This window comes from Denticeps clupeoides, unplaced genomic scaffold, assembly GCF_900700375.1.
Source record: "Denticeps clupeoides unplaced genomic scaffold, fDenClu1.1, whole genome shotgun sequence".
NCBI lineage: Eukaryota > Metazoa > Chordata > Actinopteri > Clupeiformes > Denticipitidae > Denticeps > Denticeps clupeoides.
Window position 1 is genome coordinate 1 of NW_021630122.1, and position 19,221 is coordinate 19,221.

The 19,221-nt window shown below is 45.8% G+C and overlaps 1 protein-coding gene across 1 annotated transcript in view; it reads right to left on the reverse strand.

Annotated features, from left to right (window-relative positions):
- Positions 1 to 9,837: 9,837 nt before the first annotated feature.
- The window catches only part of LOC114784195 (SH3 and multiple ankyrin repeat domains protein 1-like), a 39,444-nt gene continuing 30,060 nt past the window's right edge, over positions 9,838 to 19,221 (reverse strand). Inside the window, exons 3-15 of the mRNA XM_028969404.1 lie at positions 17,658 to 17,861; positions 17,499 to 17,570; positions 17,203 to 17,311; positions 16,009 to 16,163; positions 15,474 to 15,641; positions 13,858 to 13,974; positions 13,697 to 13,774; positions 13,376 to 13,442; positions 13,067 to 13,236; positions 11,608 to 11,729; positions 11,347 to 11,495; positions 10,625 to 10,738; positions 9,838 to 9,989 (exon numbers count right to left, since the gene is read on the reverse strand). Coding sequence (XP_028825237.1) covers positions 9,838 to 9,989; positions 10,625 to 10,738; positions 11,347 to 11,495; positions 11,608 to 11,729; positions 13,067 to 13,236; positions 13,376 to 13,442; positions 13,697 to 13,774; positions 13,858 to 13,974; positions 15,474 to 15,641; positions 16,009 to 16,163; positions 17,203 to 17,311; positions 17,499 to 17,570; positions 17,658 to 17,861 — 1,677 coding nt within the window. The remainder of the gene's footprint in view (positions 9,990 to 10,624; positions 10,739 to 11,346; positions 11,496 to 11,607; positions 11,730 to 13,066; positions 13,237 to 13,375; positions 13,443 to 13,696; positions 13,775 to 13,857; positions 13,975 to 15,473; positions 15,642 to 16,008; positions 16,164 to 17,202; positions 17,312 to 17,498; positions 17,571 to 17,657; positions 17,862 to 19,221) is intronic.

Genomic DNA, 19,221 nt, shown 5'->3' on the forward strand with positions numbered 1-19,221 from the left:
ATCTCCAAAAGCACAGCACTTCATTTTACGGCGTGATAAGAGTTCAGGTTTAAACTCACTTGGATATCTCCACGGAATTCCATAATTATTTCTTGCACCTATCTGGATTTGAATGTGGGGGGTGAATGGGCTGTGTGCATGCACACATGCGCACACTGTCCCACCTCGCTTCCTAGGGTCCTTTGCGAGACGGACGGCGGGGACACTGCGAGAGCCGCTCTTCCCCATTCATAAAATAAAATCTTGGGAAGTGCATCGGACAGATGACGACACTCCTGCCCCTGTAGTGCTCTTCAGCGGCGCGCGGCGAGAACGGCCATTATGTCATTATAAACTCGGTGTGCGTGATTCCCGCGCAGGGATGAGTGGAACGGTGCGGGAAGGGAGCATTCCGAACTCTTTCCTGTTCTCGTGCACACGTGGGCCAACCACAATATTCCTGACTTCATTCTGGCATGGGAGCAACCCCTGGACCCCATCCAGTCCTAATCTGTCTCCCAATTCCCACCGACAGCAGGTGTTCCGTATACGGAAAGCTGCGGCTTTGGGGCCAGATTTTCGCAATCACATGTGACAGGGCGCGCAGCGGAAGCTTCTTAATCAAGTCCTTGTCGCATTGTTGCCAGTGTGCCAAAATGCACACAAAGTGTACAATAAGTACTTCACCGCTACTACTGAACACTGTAGCGTAGTATAGTATATATACTATATAACATGTAAGGAACGATGCGCTATATATTAGCATATAAAGCAACATTCCTTACATGTTACAGTTTTCCCAGATATTTTACATTTAGAGCATTTACCAGATGCCCTTATCCAGAGCGACTTACAATCAGTAGTTACAGGGACAGTCCCCCCCTGGAGACACTCAGGGTTAAGTGTCTTGCTCAGGGACATGATGGCAGTAAGTGGGGTTTGAACCTGGGTCTTCTGGTTCATAAGGCAAGTGTGTTACACTCTAGGCTACTACCACTACTATATTGACTTCTGACATTTATTAAGTGTTTTCGTTGTGTTAACCCATCACCCTGAGTGAGCAATGGGCGGCCATGACAGGCGCCCGGGGCAGCAGTGTGTGCGGATCGGGATTCGAACCGGCAACCTTCTGATTACGGGGCCGCTTCCTTAACCGCTAGGCCACCACTGCCCCATAATTACTTGTTTTCTGTGCCAGATGAATAGGGCATACCGTCCCCATACACCGCTCCCTGCCTGGCGCCTGTCATGGCCGCACACTGCTCACCAAGGTGATGGTTGCAAGCAGAGGACACATTTCGTTGTGACATCGTGTGCTGTGCTGAGGTTTCACAGTGACAATCCCTTCACTTTCACTTTCAGAATGCTGTCTTGGCAGTGCGATGGCGATTGGAGAAGCTGGTATTGAACGAGAGCACTGTCTTTCCCTCAAACTGTGTTTCAGTTGTTAGAAAAATTAGCTAGCTGTGCGCCATTTGCAAGATTACTTTTCTCTAATATGGGTTTCCGGCTTCCCAGGTTTTCCCAATTGCACTTTTTTTTTGGTATCTCAAGATAACAGATGTTATCGCAAGGTCATGACTTAATTTTCTCACCATTTCATGCGAGCCCAACATTTACGACGTTACTAAACGCAGTGCTTTCTAAGAACGGTGCAGGCGATTTTAAAAGATTCAACCCCATATGTCCTCTCCTCCCTCACTAAAAAACGCGATGCTATTTCTGCTTGTGTCAGCCCCTGATTACAGCAATAACGAATGTGTTCGTCCATGATGCCGTATGTAGCAAGCAGGTTAGCTCAAACCAGCAAATCGGTTTTAAAAGAAATGATCTCAAAGTCACAAGTTGTTTTTGTTGAGATAACAAGTTGTTTTCTCAAAGTAATAAGTTGTTAACTCTAGAAATCAATTTACTATCTTGAGAAAACAAAACCAAAAAGTGGAATTGCATGTCCTCTATGGATCTCCGTTGGAGCGAATGTTGTTATCCATACGAAGACGTAGAGACATTTTTTCCAGGAGCCTCGACCCCAATTCCTTCCCGCATACACACATTAAAATAATTAAATGATTAATTACCAATGTTTATTGAAAAAAAACAGCAGTGGACCACTAGCTCGAGCTGACCCAGCTCAACTAAACTGATAGAAATTGAGACAGGAGAAAGAAATATTTCTCCTGCTTTGAAGGTCCCAGTAGTGGGGACAGTGGGGACTTCATCCATAGGTGGAACGATTTCAACACCACTAGGACTCGAGCCACCTAAACTCAGTGATCAGGGGAGAGGGCCATAGTCAGGGAGTTGACCAGGAACCCAATGGTCACTCTGTCACTCTGAGGAGAACCTTCTAAAAGGACAACCATCTCTGCAGCAACCATCACCATCTGCAATAAACGGCACATGGCAGCCTGCCTGGAGATTGCCAAAAAGCACCAGAAGGACTCTCAGACCATGAGAAACTAAATTCTCTGAAATATTTAATTCTGGATGTCATGTTTGAATCACCAGGCCCATACCATCCCTACAGTGAAGCATGGTGGACGCAGCCTCATGCTGTGGGGGGGGGCTGCAGGAACTGGGAGACTAGTCAGGGTCGAGGGAAAGATGACTGCAGCAATGTAAAGAGACCTGCTCCAGAGTGCTCTTGAACTCAGCAGGACAACAACCATAAGCACACAGCCAAGATGTCAAAGGAGTGGCTTCAGGACAACTCTGAATGTCCTTGAGTGGCCCAGCCGGAGCCCAGACTTGAATCAGCTTGAACATCTCTGGCGAGATCTTAAAATGGCTGTACACCGATGCTTCCCATCCAACCTGATGGAGCTTGAGAGGTGCTGCTGAGAGGAATGGGCCAAACTGGCCAAGGATCGGTGTGCCAAGCATGTGGCCTCATATACAAAAGGCCTGGAGGCTGTAATTGCTGCCAAAGGTACATTGACAAAGTATTGAGCAAAGGCTGTGAATACTTATGTACATGAGCTTTCTCAGTTTTTCATTTTTAATAAATTGAATAAATACATTTTTCCAAGTTGTCATTATGGGGGCTGTACCATAATAAAATGTGGAAAAAATTATGCTCTGTGAATACTTTTCGATTGCACTGTACGTTCATAATCATTATTTATCAGTGCATCACTTCATTTTTTTTGTTTATTGGAAAAAACATGTGACTACAAGTAATGGCAATGTCATTTGTCAATATGGCAGCAAGGAAAGTCAATGCAAGTTGTAGATGGCCACCAGAAACAGACTCTGTGCTCCAGGGTGTCCCAGGTCCTCATGTCCTTGCTGATTTGCCCATCACTGTTTATACAGTATGTATAAATGGCGTAATAGAATTCCTGCTATTGCTGCCATTTGACCCACCACCTCTGTGTTTTGTTGGATCTTCTGCTTTATGGTAGTGATCTGGTCCGGCTCGCCTTCACATCGTACATATTATCAATCTCAGCCAATCAGCAGCGAGGGCCCTGTTCTGTGCTCTCTGTCCACCTGACGTACATAAAATCTCAACTCGCTATAACACATGTGACTGTGCCCAGCAACACACACACACACACACACACACACACACACACAGAAACACACTCTTTGACAGACCCCTCCCCCTGCCACCGCCGTCCATTCCTTCAGCGCCGCCGGTAAACAAAGCAGAGCGCATGAATGAATGAGGGACTGAGGAGAGGGCAGAGGAGGAGGAGGAAGATGCAGATGGTAGAAACATCCATGCAGAAGGAAGCAGGGGGGTGGGGCTGCAGGAACTCACTCACATCATCTCTGCCAACGCGCCTCAACGCCGCCGCCGCCGCCGTCCTCTCCGCGCTCGCCCCGCTCCCGCTCTCCTCTCCTTTTTTCCTCCTTTTCCTTCCCTTTCTCTCTCCCTCTCCCTGCATGGTAAGCTACGCGGCTGCGGGTGCTGTGGATGAGCGTACATGAGAAGTGGGGGCTGAGGGAGGGGCACAGAGAGGGGGTGTGGATGGTGGCAGAAGGTGTGTGTGTGTGTGTGTGTTGCAGATCGCTCTGTTTCCCAGTGCAACGTTCCAGATCAATTCTTCAGGAGCTAAAACTCGCAGGACGCGTAGTGGCCTTTTCCCCAACACTTACCTTTGAGAAATTCCCGGAAACAAACATTTCCGGAGTGTCCAGAACGGGGGGAGGAGGACGTGAGCCAAAAGTGCTGAATTGGGGCAAAAGGGGAGAAGATATCTACGATTTCCCTCCATTCTCCTTTCGTCCCCCCTCTGCCCGGTGACTCTGATGACACTTAGAACCTCATCTGTTCTGAGTCTGGGTAACTTGAAGGGTGGCAAGACCGCCATCACTTCATGCAATACAATATGGAATTAACGTTTTTTCCCGCCCTCTTTTCCCCATCTTCCCTTCCCCCTTCTCCCTCTCTCTCTCTCTCTCACACACACACCCATCTTCCTCTCTGTCCATCCAGCCTCTTCCTTCCCTCCGGTGCCCTTCACCGTCTGACCTCCAGATGGAGACACCACAGGGAAGAGGGGGAGATGGAGAGAAAATTAAAAAGTGCAGGGAGGTGAAAGAAAATGGGATGAGTAAAAAGACGGAGCAAGAGAGGAGAGGGAAAAACAAGGGTAGGGTAAAAAAAAAAAGCTGAATGGATGGATAGATTGGGACAATGAGTGTCAGAACGCACCGTCCACCTGCTTCATGCCAGATAGAACCCTAAAAAATGTCTTTATTGAATGTGACACTGCGGCAAAAAAGGAAATCGGGGCCCGAAATCAATGGAATGGGAAAAAAAAAGAAACATTTGTATGCGGTTCGTTCCGTCTTCTCCGGATCTTGCATGTCACTGTTCCATGTGCAACTTTTTGGGTTCACAGTCACCATCCAACATCTACTATGTCACAAATCCTACTAAGTGCAGAGGTTTTTAGTGTGACACACGTTACACATCGGCTGTCCAGTCATTCTGACGGTGATGCTGATGTATCAAGCGAGCCCCAGCACATACAGACACATTTCATACACACTTAATATAGAACCTTACACCAAAAACAAGCGTTTTTAACCATCTGTGAGGACATTCAGTCAGTTTTGTCATCGTCCCCAAAACCACGTTCCGTCATGAAAAGATATATCGGTGTTTGGTGACAACCAGTGATGGTCAGGGAGCTTTAGCACATTTGCCTCTGTTCCGGGATTTTGGTCAAACTCTAAAACAGGCTTAAAATGTGCTTCAATGGATCGGGCATGTGTGTGTGTGTGTGTGTGTGTGTGTGTGTGTGTGAGACCTGGTTCCTCACGCCTGCAGGTGTTTTAGCAGCATGGATTACAGGGACACCATATGGCTGATGGACCACATCCAGACCCTTCCAAGACCTGCTTCATGAGTTCAACATACATGGCTCCATTCAAACATCACTGACGGCTACAGTTTCCCAGTAACTGAGAATCCTTTGTCGTGATGAAGCCACGCCCACAGAAAAACATCAGATCTTTCATGGATCTGGTAAAGGAAAACACACACACAAATGCCTCACAATGCACAATCACCCCAAGTCAGAGGTCATCTGAAACCTCTGTAGAAACAGCAGCCCACCCAAGTAGGACAGCAGCTACATTCCCATAATCCTCAACTAGTTCGGCCAATCCCGCCCAGACTGGCCTAACCACCATGTGCTGCAGTGCAGCGCTTGGCAGTAACAACATGACATCACGTGTAACACAGTTTACCATCATCTACAACAATGGTTCCCAACCTGGGGTCTGTGACTGTGCTGAGGTTACCAAACTTATATCAGTAAACATTTACTGTATAAAATCCCAATATCCCAACCCTGTATAATCCTGTATGTGAAGTGAAGTGATTGTCACTTGTGATACACAGCAGCACAGCACACAGTGAAATTTGTCCTCTGCATTTAACCCATCACCCTTGGTGAGCAGTGGACAGCCATGACAGGCGCCCGGGGAGCAGTGTGGGGACGGTGCTTTGCTCAGTGGCACCTCAGTGGCACCTCAGTGTATAACCACTGTTACATAGACTAGAACTGTTAATCTTGGCCCAAGACGTGTTGAGTCGGGTTCGTACTAATCAGTTTAGTCGGGTCAGCTCGAGCTCGCACAGTAAATGATCGGTCAGCAAGCACGAACTTCTGGTCTATAGTACCTATCCTTTCTGTAGGCTTCACCACTTGTAAATTGGTTTTATTAAAAGGTAGTTGGGCAGCGGTTGGCCTAGCGGTTAAGGAAATGGACCCCTAAACGGAAGGTTGCCGGTTCGAATTTTGTTGTGTGGGCTGTGCTGCAGTATTTCACAATCACTTCAATTTCATTTCTGTCTTTTTAATAATCACTTCATTTTCATTTCTCGGCCACCGTTGTCAGGTGATGCGTTTGAATTATCGCCAGAGAGATGCTGAGGGGGTGAATCAGAGGCAAGCATCTGGCTATAATATTTTAAACCCGCACATTTCCTTTCCCGCTTAGTCTAGCACGTGTGGCCGGGCTTTTAAAAGTTGAACATTGCAAGAGCTCATGGGGTCATGGCTGTATGGAAATGGCGCAGTAAATACACTGCCACTGTGTGACTGTCATTTATTTAAATGCGCCACACGGCATAACAGTCAGGTCAGGTCGGGTCTAACTACAGATTACGGCTGTAATATACCCTGCAGTGTGAAACAGTGTATGTGGGAAGGAATGGGGGGGGTTACTGTCTTATTCTGGACACAGACGGGGGGCTTCAAGGGATAAAAGGTTTGATCTACTCAACCAGTTAAAAGTTTGGACACTCCTATTCACTTATGGGTCTGCCATATTTTACATTATAGAACACAATTGGAGACATAGGACTATGAAATAATATGTCAGTTATGTAATAAACAAAAAAACGAACAGAACAAGGCAAAAGGCGTGGAGCTTTTGCTGTGTTTGCAGCATTTCACACTCTTGGCTTCTCTTGACCACGTCCCTTTTTTCATTGCAGTGGTGGTCTAGCAGGTAAGGAACCGGACACATAATCAAAAGGTTCAAATCCCAAACCACCAAGGTTGCACTGAGGTCTGTCCCCACACACTGCTCACCGGGAGCCTTTCGTGGCTGCCCACCGCTCACCAAGGGTGGTGCGGGGTTAAATGCAGAGGACACATTTTGTTGTGTCAACTTGAAACAAACCAGAGAGTCACCACCGTAACAACTAGCTTCAGGGACCTTCAAATGGACCAGTAACATCATAATGGACAATCGTAGCATCGTAATGTAGACCACGACACTGGACTACACTCTGGACTTCTCCAACCCTACAACTGTAGGACTTTTATTTATTTATTCTTATTGGACAATCATCCCCAACCTGCACTGACACAATTTGCAGGCTCACTCTACCCTGGAAAGGGGTCCCTCTCTGTATCACTCCTTCCCAACGTTTCTTCCTTTCTTTTTTTCTTCTCGTTTTTTTGTTTGTGGAGTTTTTTCCTTGTGTGCAGAAGGGTCAAGTGGGGGGGGTGTCAACTGTAGGGCATGTCAAAGGCCCATTGAGACATACTGTATGTGATTATGGGCTATATAAGAAATAAATGTTGTTGTTGTTGTTGTTGTTGTTGTTGTGTGCACCGGGTGATGTGCAATTAATCACAAGAAAAAACTATCCCAACAGTCCTGAAGGTTCATGTTGAACACTTTCTTATTATTCACTCGTGTTAATGTGCATCTCATAATGCGGATTTTGATGATGTCAATAGTTAACAAAGCAGCCATGAAGGTAAAAAGAGGCGACTCTGAAAAAACAGATTCATTAAACATACTTCACTTTCTCCTGATACAACAAATGCTAAATATGTTTCTCGCATTGGATTCTTCAAAATGGCTCCATATTGGTATCCATAACCGCCACAGGGTGGGTGCGAATGGTGAACGTATAAGTACAAGTGCCTTTCCCAGTGTGGAAGCATGTGATGCAGTGTGTACTGCAATGCAGCATAATACAATATATACTAGTGCTGCACAATATATGGAAAACATGCGATATTGTTGTTGAATATTGTGATAACGACATTTGTTGCGATATAACATTTCCCTAGAGAAATGCTTTTTAAATAGCTAATAATAATTATTATTATAATTTAAAAAGCATTTAAATATGTAATGATCATTCTAAAATAAACATGTAATATATATTAATCTGATCTAATTAAATCTAATTTGGCTAAAAAGAAACAATGTCAAGGAAGTTGCAAATATTTAGACTTCAAAACATTATGAATGACTTAAAACCCTCAGCAGATATTCTGATTTCTGGTTTGCTGTTACCATAGACCTGCCAACACAATATGAATTGCTTTCAAAGATTACTTTTTATTTACATGTAACCATACACTCATCAAGAGTGTCTTAAAACAAGAGCATATATATAACTTATCAAACAAAAATGAAATAAGAAAATACTATTAAACAAAGTGTTCAGACCTCAAATAAATTGGTATGTAGTGGAAACACTAACATATTGTCAACATTCCCATAAATAAAAAATAATATTAACATGTAAACATTACAGGGTCCAGTCTAGCCAATAGCATTATATCACCAACTTGGGAGGCGGGTATAGAGATAGTAAGGGCCCATCTGATTGGTCCAAATTTAGGACACACCAAATGCTTGGCACAATAAATTAATGCTGTGTCTACATTTAACTACATTTTACACTTGAAAGAGCCATTTCCCACCATATTTCGAATATGGGATAATGAAAATGTCCATCGAATGCCTACTACAGAATTCGGCTGGAAGTTTGTAGGTCACTTCTCGTGTACTGTTTTTCAAATACGGAATGTGAATTCACCGCTCAGCTTGGCCGGTTCCAGCCCGGTATTGGTGTCCAGTTCGCACGTGCTGAAGTACAGCGGAAGTACTGCGCGTACTACTCGCCTCGCATACTGTTTTTCACATTACAATATGTCATGTGGCGGCGGAGGGCCGGCCATGAGTAGGAACCAGGCATGCCTTGCGGGTGAGATACGTGCTGACGGGACTGCAAATAGTTTAACCATGTTACGGGTAAATGTGTTCTGTTGGGGTTTGGGATGGTGTGTGTTATGGGGATTTATATAGCGTGAGCAAGGGGGGGAAATTTTACACCGGGACGTAGTGGTGTAGGGCTGGAGGAGAAGAAGACATGCCTCCCTGTTATTTGGAAGCCGGAGGAGTAGGTATTGGCTGTTGGCGCCACCTACTGGCTTCCGTTCAATAAAAAGTGGAATTCCGAAACCCTCATGATTGATCCGATTTCTCCTTTCCTGACCTCGCGGCGACGGCTTGTCATAGTAGTATATGGTATGCGATTACGTATGCAGCAACTCGCGACTCTTTGCGATACAGATATTGCGTATACTATTATCGCGATAACAATAATTATATTATATAGCGATATATCGTGCAGCCTAATATAATACTGTACTCAAGTTTAATTCAGTGTAGACAGCGATGCAGTATAACGCACATTTACCACAAATATTGTGGCATATAGCATAAGCGTAATGTTGCTATGCGTAATGTTGCAATGCAGCAACGGAGCAAGCAACGTTGCCTGGGATACGATACATTCCGGCACTAAACTAGAAAGGTTCACAGTCGGCCACTTTATTAGGATACAGCTCTTCTTCCTCCAACGCAACGATGGGATGTCTGCGCCGAAACACATGCTGGACCTGAGGTTGACGAAAGCCTCATCTACTGTAATAAACGTGTCCAGCAGGGTGCGTGAGACGCCGCGGCGGCAACTCTTACCTGGGCGCGTCGAAGCTGTCGTAGGAGCCCACGGTGTAGTGTCTGAAGAGGCGCTTGGCCCTTCTCGCTGCGGCTCTCTGGAACACACACACACAGCGTGGTTCAGATCTCCAGAGCGCGGGCGCGGGCAGCATGGCAGGCCGCGCACGCCTCAGAACGGAGGGCTTCGCGGCTCTCGCTCGCTCGCTCGCGCGAAGTTCGCTCCACGCCGCCACTAATAATAGAAGCCAAGCCCAGCGTAGCGCCGCCGCTAACTGCGAAAACACACACTCAGCATCACAGCACTCACGCTGCGCCGGTGACACAACACAACTCCACACACACCTGTGAGTATGAGAAGGAGAATGTGTGTGTGTGTGTGTGTGTGTGTGTGTGTGTGCATACAGTAGGCCTGGCACTAACAAATTTGGAGCCCTAGGCAAGATATTAGGTGGCGCCCCCAGAACGCTGCCAGATCGCTGCTTCTGAAAGCATGTTCAGAACGCTGCTTTTTTAGAACTTGCACACGAACAGCCTGCGGGGTTTTTTTCCGCTAAGCGTAAAAAATCTGATTCTTTATGCTGTTGTCTTGCAACCTTAAGAACACCGTAGTAGAGGGGGGAGGGGGTTCGCTTATATGGCCTATTCAGTACATTGCATTTACATTTACAGCATTTACCAGACTCCCTTATATAGAGCGACTTACAATCAGTAGTTACAGGGACTGTCCCCCCCAGGAGACACTCAGGGTTAAATGTCTTGCTCAGGGACACAATGGTAGTAAGTGGGGTTTGAACCTGGGCCTTCCGGTACATAGGCGAGTGTGTTACCCACTAGGCTACTACCATCCTACAGTATTCTGTGTTATTGTGTGGTGTGTGTTGGTGTGTGTGTGTGTGTGTAAGCTCACCTGAGCGTGACTCCAGGCTGCGCAGCGCCACCTCCTCCACGCAGTCCGATGGGAACCAGCCGGTCCGGCCCCTCACCGTCCCCTCCCAGAATCCGCCCTCTCCCACACTCAGCACTGACAGAGAAACCCAACGAGACTCGTTTATGACATACACACACACACACACACACACACACAAAACCTCTAAAATCAAGCAAGTAAAACTTTAAATTGTCCTCAAGTTTAATTTAACTACACAACTCAGGAGACATGCATGCAGAAACATACGGTCACGAACATTAGGGGTGTTGAAATGAATCATAAAATCGATGCGTCGCGATGCAGATGCGGATTCTGCATCGATGCAGCGCAGAACAAAACTGATTATATCATGACGTTGCTTGGTGGCGGCGTACACAGCAGTGCCGATAGTGTAGTGACTGTGGCTTTGAGGGCTGAACGCCCGCGTGGACGCTTTCATTCGCTCCGGTGAGCAGAAAAGGCCCTGGTGTTCAGTCCACGCTCACCTGGAAGAACGCCTGGCTCGGACGTCCGTGTGAACGAGGCCTTTACTCTCATCTCACTGATGTGTTTGAAAACATAATGTGAAATAATGTAGGAAAACGGATGGGATGCATCGTCATGCTTCGATATTTGAGGTATTGATAATTGTAGTCGAATCCGGAGACCAGTAAAGGTTCACATGTCTAAAGCAGTACACACACACACACACACACACACACCTTTGACTTTGTCTCCCTTGTTGAAGCTTATTTCTCTGTCATTTTGGGCAGAGTGTGACCGTGTGGCCACGAACACCCGACCCGGAACGGCACTGTAGAGCCGCCGGCGCTGGCCACCTCCAGTCGTGCCCTGGCTGCTGATGGAGCCCCTGAGGGTCAACACACACACACACACACACACACACACACACACAAATAAAGTTACACAGAAACACACTTGTATACACCAAACGCTTGAAACTTTAATGGAGTCCTTCTCACCCCTGTCTGCCGCGTGTCTGCCGGCTGCGCTCGTCTCGGTCCCCGGCTCTCCCCCGTGACGGTGAGCGGGTGCGGGCCCCGCGGGGGCTGCTGGAGCTCCGCAGGGTGCCCTGCTTATAGCCCTGAAATCCACACGCCGCAATTAACAAGACAAATCGGAATACAAAATCGGGCTTCATCAGCATCTTCCAGCCAACAAAAACCACATCGTGATTAATTTGCATCATGACCCGGCTACGTCATGACTGAACTTCACTGGCATCTACAGGTCTGCGTGGCGCCGTGCAGCGCAACTCGGCTGAATCTTGCCGAGAGCGACATTTGTGCTTACACCCCATGAAATTCAAGATTCAAGACTATTTAGAGGGTAGAAACACTGATCCTCTGAAGAGAAGCTGATATTTAACAAAGCAAGATGAGACACAAAGTGCAGATGGGATATAGTGCAAAGAATATCATAAAAGGAAAAAATACATACTAATATACATTTACATTTACGGCATTTGGCAGATGCCCTTATCCAAAGCGACTTACATACAGTACAGGCCAAAAGTGTAGACGCACCGTCTCATTCAATTTTTTGTCTTTATCTTCATGACCATTTACATTAGTAGATTCTCCCTGAAGGCATCAAAACTATGAATGAACACATGTGGAGTTATGTACTTAACAAAAAGTGGAGACCTGGCCTCACCAGTCACCAGACCTGAACCCAATCCAGGTGGTTTGGGGTGAGCTGGACCCCAACAAGTGCTAAACACCTCTGGGAACTCCTTCAAGACTGTTGGAAAAGCATTTCAGGTGACGACCTCTTGAAGCTCATCGAGAGAATGCCAAGAGTGTGTAAAGCCGTAATCAGAGCAAAGAAACTAGAATATAAAACATGTTTTCACTTATTTCACCTTTTTTGTTAAGTACATAACTCCACATGTGTTCATTCATAATTTTGATGCCTTCAGTGAGAATCTACTAATGTAAATGGTCATGAAAATAAAGAAAACACATTGAATGAGAAGGCGTGTCCAAACTTTTGGCCTGTACTGTATACAACAAAATATGTTTCTTGCATTGGATTCTTGAAAATGGCTCCATCTTAGTCTCCATAATCGCCACAGAGTAGGAACGTCCAAACTTTTGACTGGCAGTGTAAGTTAAGAATTAAATTGCAATGGCAGTTGTGGCCTAGGAGGTGAGGCAGCATACTCGTAACCAAAGGGTTGCCAAGGTGCCACTGAGGTCCTCTTGATTAAGGTACTGTCACCACACACTGCTCCCCGGGCGCCTTTCACGGCTGCACACATGGTGATGGGTTAAATGTACAGGACACATTTTGTTGTGTCACCGTGTGCTGTGCTGTGTTATTAGGGGTTAGACACTTTGAAGGATACCTGTCATTTATGATTTCTTTTTATTTATTCATCTTATCTTCCGCAGAGGAACCTTTCAGCAACCACCGTACCTGCACCGATACAATGTTGGAGCTGGCGGCGTTGGGAAAGGCCATCCAGTCTGGGAGGTTCATGCTGTTGTCGCTGTTGGCACGCAGGAACGGGTGGGGATGTGGGACACTCAGGGTGCGGGCGCTCTCCCGCCTCTGTGGGGCGTACTTTGGCGACTCCAGGAAGGGAACTTCCAGGAAGAAAATATCATGCAACAGTGTGAAAAGTCTAAAATACTGCAGGATTTCTTTATCATGAGCCTTGCCATCTCCAGAACGAAAATAAAAATACAAACATACATACACAAACATCGTAGAGAGAAGACCTACCCACATCCGTCTCCCTGTGGCTTTTAATGATCTCCCCAAGTTCAAAATGGCCAGACATTACTGCCACCTGAAAATTTGAAACAGTATGATTTATGTGGGTGTTTTCTGACTCTACACATGTCTGTACTTCCCACACACACACACACACACACAGTCTCAGCTGGCAATGTGGATATAACTGTGAAGTGCTTCAGGCATACAGCTCACCTGAGACCACACTATCTCCTTGTCTCTCTCTCTCTCTCTCTCTCTCTCTCACACACACACACACACATAAATAAAAGTACCTTTTATGGAACAATTTTCGGGAAATCTCGGTACCTGGAATGGGGTTTGCCCGCTGTTGTTCTTCATGTCCTTTTTGGCGCCCCTGTACAGTAGGATGCGGGCACAGCTCTCCTGAATGGTGGAAACGCAATAGCACAGTCAGCTACGTTCGACCAATGAAAACACTTCCAACTGTTGACTGCTTTTCCTACTACCTTATTGTATAAAGCACAGATGTGCAAGGCAGTGTTCCCTGAGGCATTCTGGGAAGAAGAGTCCGCACCGTAGAAGAGCAAGTGCTCTAGGTGCTGGGAGTGGCCATTCTGACAGGCCTGTAGGACAGGTGTTTAGGAGGAGAGGAGACATAGATGGAGGAAGAAACAGTCAGAAGCACAGTCACCAACATTAGTCAATGCCCCATCATGCAACATCAAGAGAGGAAAAAGGAACAAAAGCCCCTGGGATGGTAGTAGCCTAGTTGGTTAGACATTCCCAAGTTCAAACCCCACTTACTACCATTGAGTCCCTGAGCAGGACACTTAACCTTGAGCGTCACCAGGGGGACTGTCCCTGTCACTACTGATTGTAAGTCACTCTTGATAAGGGCACCTGATAAATGCAATGAATGTAAATGGATAAATGTAAATAATCTTCTCTAGTCATCAATTCATATTTATCCTTTAATTTGTCCCCCTGGTGTATCTCCACTTTACACTTAATGTCAGGTTTTTGGGTTGGGGGCAGAAGGAGGCGCAGAAGCGGGACATAGTCGCAAGGGGACTTTATATTATAAACAAACCAAAACCTGGCACAAGGGCCGGCAAAGGAAAGGAAATAACCAAAAGGGAACAAAAATAGACATAAACTAAACCGAAAGGCGTGTGGTACGAAGACCAGGAACTGAAACAACAAATGTAAGGTAGGTATCGAGTCCTCATTAATGCAGCCAACTTTTCAACCTTTTACGGGGTCCTAATCACAGACGCCTGATCAGATGTCCATGGTTAGAGCCCCGCTGATCGGTGAAGGCTGCCATGTCGGTGTGCTCATCAGACAACGACACATACACACATTTGCACACGGTCCTTGTGAAGTTCTGATGGATGGAATAGCGCTGAGAATGAAGGTATGGAGCATGAGTACCTGCCCTCTAGCACTCTGCTTGTCTCTTCCTCTCAGAGTGGTGGGGTGAAGGAGGTGTGAGCATGAAGAGGAGGAGGGGGGGGGGGGGGGTTTGGTGATGAAGATGCCGTAAGGTAACATCTGTGGTGAGGATTATGTCAGCAGCTTGGTGAGGGGTGGTGATGGGTGATGGAGAGAAAAAGAGATAAAAGAATATGAACACACAAAAAAAAGGAAAAAAAACAATGAGCATACACTCACACAAACGTGCACCCACACACACAGACATTTCACATCTTAGAGTGGATCCAGTATAATAACTGTAATTAAACACAGGTTTATTAATTTATTAGAAGGCTTTTATAATCCAAAACGTAACCTCTTTTTAAAAATCATGAATTTTGTTCCTCCCTGTACTTTTTAAGGGGTCCCTGTGTTTGTGTGGACATTTGGTGTCCATCGTAATAACTGATCAGACTGTATTATAGTTCAGATGCTGCAGAACCCGATTTGATTGGTTCCCTTTTTTGCATTAATGTCAGCATCACTCAGGCTGCATTGGCTCCAGAACGACTGTACATATCCAGGCGCTCTCATGTTCTTCCAACAGGGAGACTAAAACCTTTAGAAATGTCCTCAAACATGATGAGCAACCTACCACCGATCCCGGACACATTTTGTTTTCCTCTGAAAGCAGTACACTGTGTACCTGATGGGTCTCGTCCCACCCGTTTTCATCTCGGAGCCCCAGCTTGGCCCTGTGGTAGAGCAGCGTCTCGCAGCAGGAAGTGTCGCCCCCTGTCAGCACAGTGTGGTATAGCGGCGTCAGTCCACGCCGGTCCTTATAGTCCGGAGACGCGCCCAGTGAGAGCAACGCCTGGAAAACAGATTGGCAGCCTGTGTCACTACAGTGATATGCGGTTAGCGTTGGGTTCACTGTTGGGTGGTAGTAGCCTGGTGGGTAACACACTCATGTAATCCAGAAGACCACAAAGTCACAGGTTCAAACCCCACTTACTGAGCAAGACACTTTACCCTGAGTGTCTCCAGGGGGACTGTCCCTGACTGTTAGTTGCTCTAGATAAGGGCATCTGATAAATGCTATAAATGTAAATGTAAAATGTGTGGTGTTAAGAAAGGTCCCCAAGGATGTTGTTCCTGTTCTGAAACAAAAAGTGTGGGGGTTGTTTCTGCCATAAAACGGGGGTTATGGGTTGGGTTTATACAGTGGAGCGTCCATGTACCAGCAGTGCGGTGTGGCTGTGGCTGCGGACAGCCTTGTGCAGAGGGGTGAGGCCATCCTTGGCCCGGAAGTCAATGTGCGCCCCTCCCATCACGAGGACCCGCGTGCACTCTCCAACAGCCTGCTCCGTCTGGACCGCCAACGTCAGGGGGGTCTCTATAGATACAGCGGAGAAGAAAAGAAAGTCAATGTGACAGCGACCAAAACACTGCTGTTGAACTGATGTTCTGGGTTATGGGATGGGCTTTTGTTGCGATTTGTAGACTGGAAGGGGCTGAGCACGTGTTCTGAGCACATTTTACCTCTCATGTTCACACCACATCTCTATTACATTTCTATTACGGCAGTATTTGCACATTGTTAAGCTGCCCCTTAATTACCAATTTCAATGTTTTTTTAGAGCTGTCTGTCTTCTTTGTTGTCTGCATGTTTTATTGGATGTTACTCTTGCAGAGCCCGTGTCCCCTGTTTGCAGTTCATGTAGCCGGTTTCTCTGTTGCACAGTACGTAACTTTGTTTAAATGTTACATGTAGAACTAGGTTCCGGAGAAACGTTGTTTCGTTTAATGATGTACTGTCTAACATGGAATTACAATACAGCTCAAACTGAACTTGAACTAAAGTTGGAACATTGTGGCAACATTGCTGACAACTCGGTGCCATTTTATTTTAGCTGTTGAAGACACTCGGTTACACTACCATCCTGAAATTTGTTCACATCAAAAAACAAATAAATAAATCAAGAATTCATTGAAGAGTGCAAATGATTGCATTTTTGAGATTTTAAAGGCGTGCTGCTGCCACCTGGTGTACATTTGCCACATTGCAGATTACACTCTGATGGACATACTGTGTTGCGCAAATGGGGTGACAGATTGACTGGACAAGAGCAGGCCAAGCTGTGAATGACAACTGAGATTACAATGTGAAAGATCAACAAAGTTGCTGTACAAAAAAGCCCATTCTAAAACATTAATCAATATTGTTAATAAAGTAATGAGATATGTTTTTTAATTCATGCACCAAACCAATTTAAATGAAAAAAGTATATCCTGTGACGTTTTTACTATGTTTATAGGTATCTTTTTTCTTTGTAAAGGAGTTAACATTTCAATTACAATCGCAGGTCACAGGAGTGAGTATTTTGTGTGTGAGATCATCAGATGGTTCAAAAGTGTCTTGGTTGGAGGCTCACCTCCACTGTCGGAGTCATGGTAGTTCGGGTCGAGCCCTTTGTCCAGAAACTTGGCCACCTTTTCCACGGAGCCAGTTTGGATGTAGTCCGTGAACTTCTTTAGACTGGCCTGTAGGGGACGTATGAGTTAAAAACGCACTGCAGCACTGCACAGTGATGCACAAAATGAATGAATAAATAAATACAAGGATTTAACAAAAAGTCAAGTTAATTAAGAGAAAGCGGCCTACATTGTCAGTCAGAATCAATAATTAATCAAATAAAAGAACCTTGTTGCACTGTACAGAAGCCAATACCTTTGTGTGCAGCTTGGCCAGTTGTTTCTCATCCAGGTTCGTCTGTTTGTAGACCCGGGTCTTGTAGCGAAACTAGAAACATGATTGGAGAGCGAAGACTTAGAAGCACTTTTACATACGATGTAATTATATCCAATATTAAAAAATGTTTGTACATACCTCCAGGTAGGGCACTCCTTTCTCAAAGGATTGTGGGTACTCTTTGAGGAGCCTCTCCTCCTCCAGGAACTTGGCGTCGTGGCCATCGGTGGCCGGCTGGAAGAGGCCGTAGTTCAGCACATCTCTGAGAGATTCAGTCAGGGAGCACAGGACCTGCTGCTTCGCCTTCCACACGGTCGCGTCAGGGTTAAAGCGCAAACATTTCTGCAGAGAGACAGAAGGGCATGGTTTATGAGTGTGAGGCACTGAGCCTCCAGCGTCCCCCCATCCTTGACTTGGATAACGGTGTTGAGAAGATGAATGGATCTCTTTTTCTCCTCACCATTTCACATTTAATGCTGCTATTGTGATAAGGTTCTGCTGTTCAGTTTGTTCTTGTGTCTCGGTGTCTCCATCTGATGTCTGAACATCATGTAAGCCTGACACAAGTACAGTTAATTCGTAGCAGAGTGTCAAATATTTTTTTTAATTGTTTCATTATGAAAAGGAAAAAGGCTTTAAACCACTGTTTAAATTAATTTTCCCTGTATTGATTTGGAATCACAGTTTCTCACATTTCAATGCATCTTATAAAACTATTATTTTCCACAGTTGCTATCATAATAAAGAGTCAACAAAACCCAAATCTGTACAGCAGCACTAGTCTGATAATACACAGTTTTGTTAGATTATTGTTAGATATTAAAATAAGAAGAAATTATTTATAAGTAAAATGATTTATGAAGGATATTCTGTCATTTGCACAGATCATATATAGATGAAAAGAGAGGTGGCCTAGAGGGTTAGGAAACAAACTCAAATCCTGAACCGCCAAGGTGCCACAGAGCAAAGCAACGTCCTCACATGCTACTCCCCGATAATGGGTTAAATGCAGAGACCACATTTCACTGTGGTGTTTCACATGTGACAATTAATCACTTTCACAGCCTAGCAGTGGTGGTCCAGCGATTAAGGAAGCGGCCCCATAATCAGAGGGTTGCCGGTTCGAATCCCAATCTGCCACTGAGCAAAGCACCGTCCCCACACACTGCTTCCCAGGCGCCTGTCATGGCTGCCCACTGCTCACCAAGGGTGATGGTTAAATACAGAGGACACATTTCGTTGTGTCAGTGTGTGCTGTGCTGTGTATCACAATGACTTTCATTTTGCCTTCTTTAATAACCCAGCGGTAAACACAGTTTTGGAAATGGAATATCTTATCTGCATAAACCAACACTGGGCATGGAGCAGAGGCACACAGGTGACATGTGGGAGTGGAGACTGGGATAGAGAGGGTGGAGGATTAGAGGGTTGCAGCAGTGAGATTGTGGTCCAGTGAAATGGTCCAGCGCCAGAACCGTTCCACACAATTCTGGGGTTAAGGGTTGGAATCAGGACAGCTGGTCCTGGATCAGAAGGGGCGCTCCAGATCCCACTGTGGCCTTCAGTTGAGACTTCTCATTGGCTACACAGGGCATGAATGCACAAGAGCCAGTATCTTCTGTTTTATCATTTTCTTTTGTATTTTGTCCCCAATGACACAGGATTACAAAACATGTACACTCATCTCCTGTGAGTGTGGTGA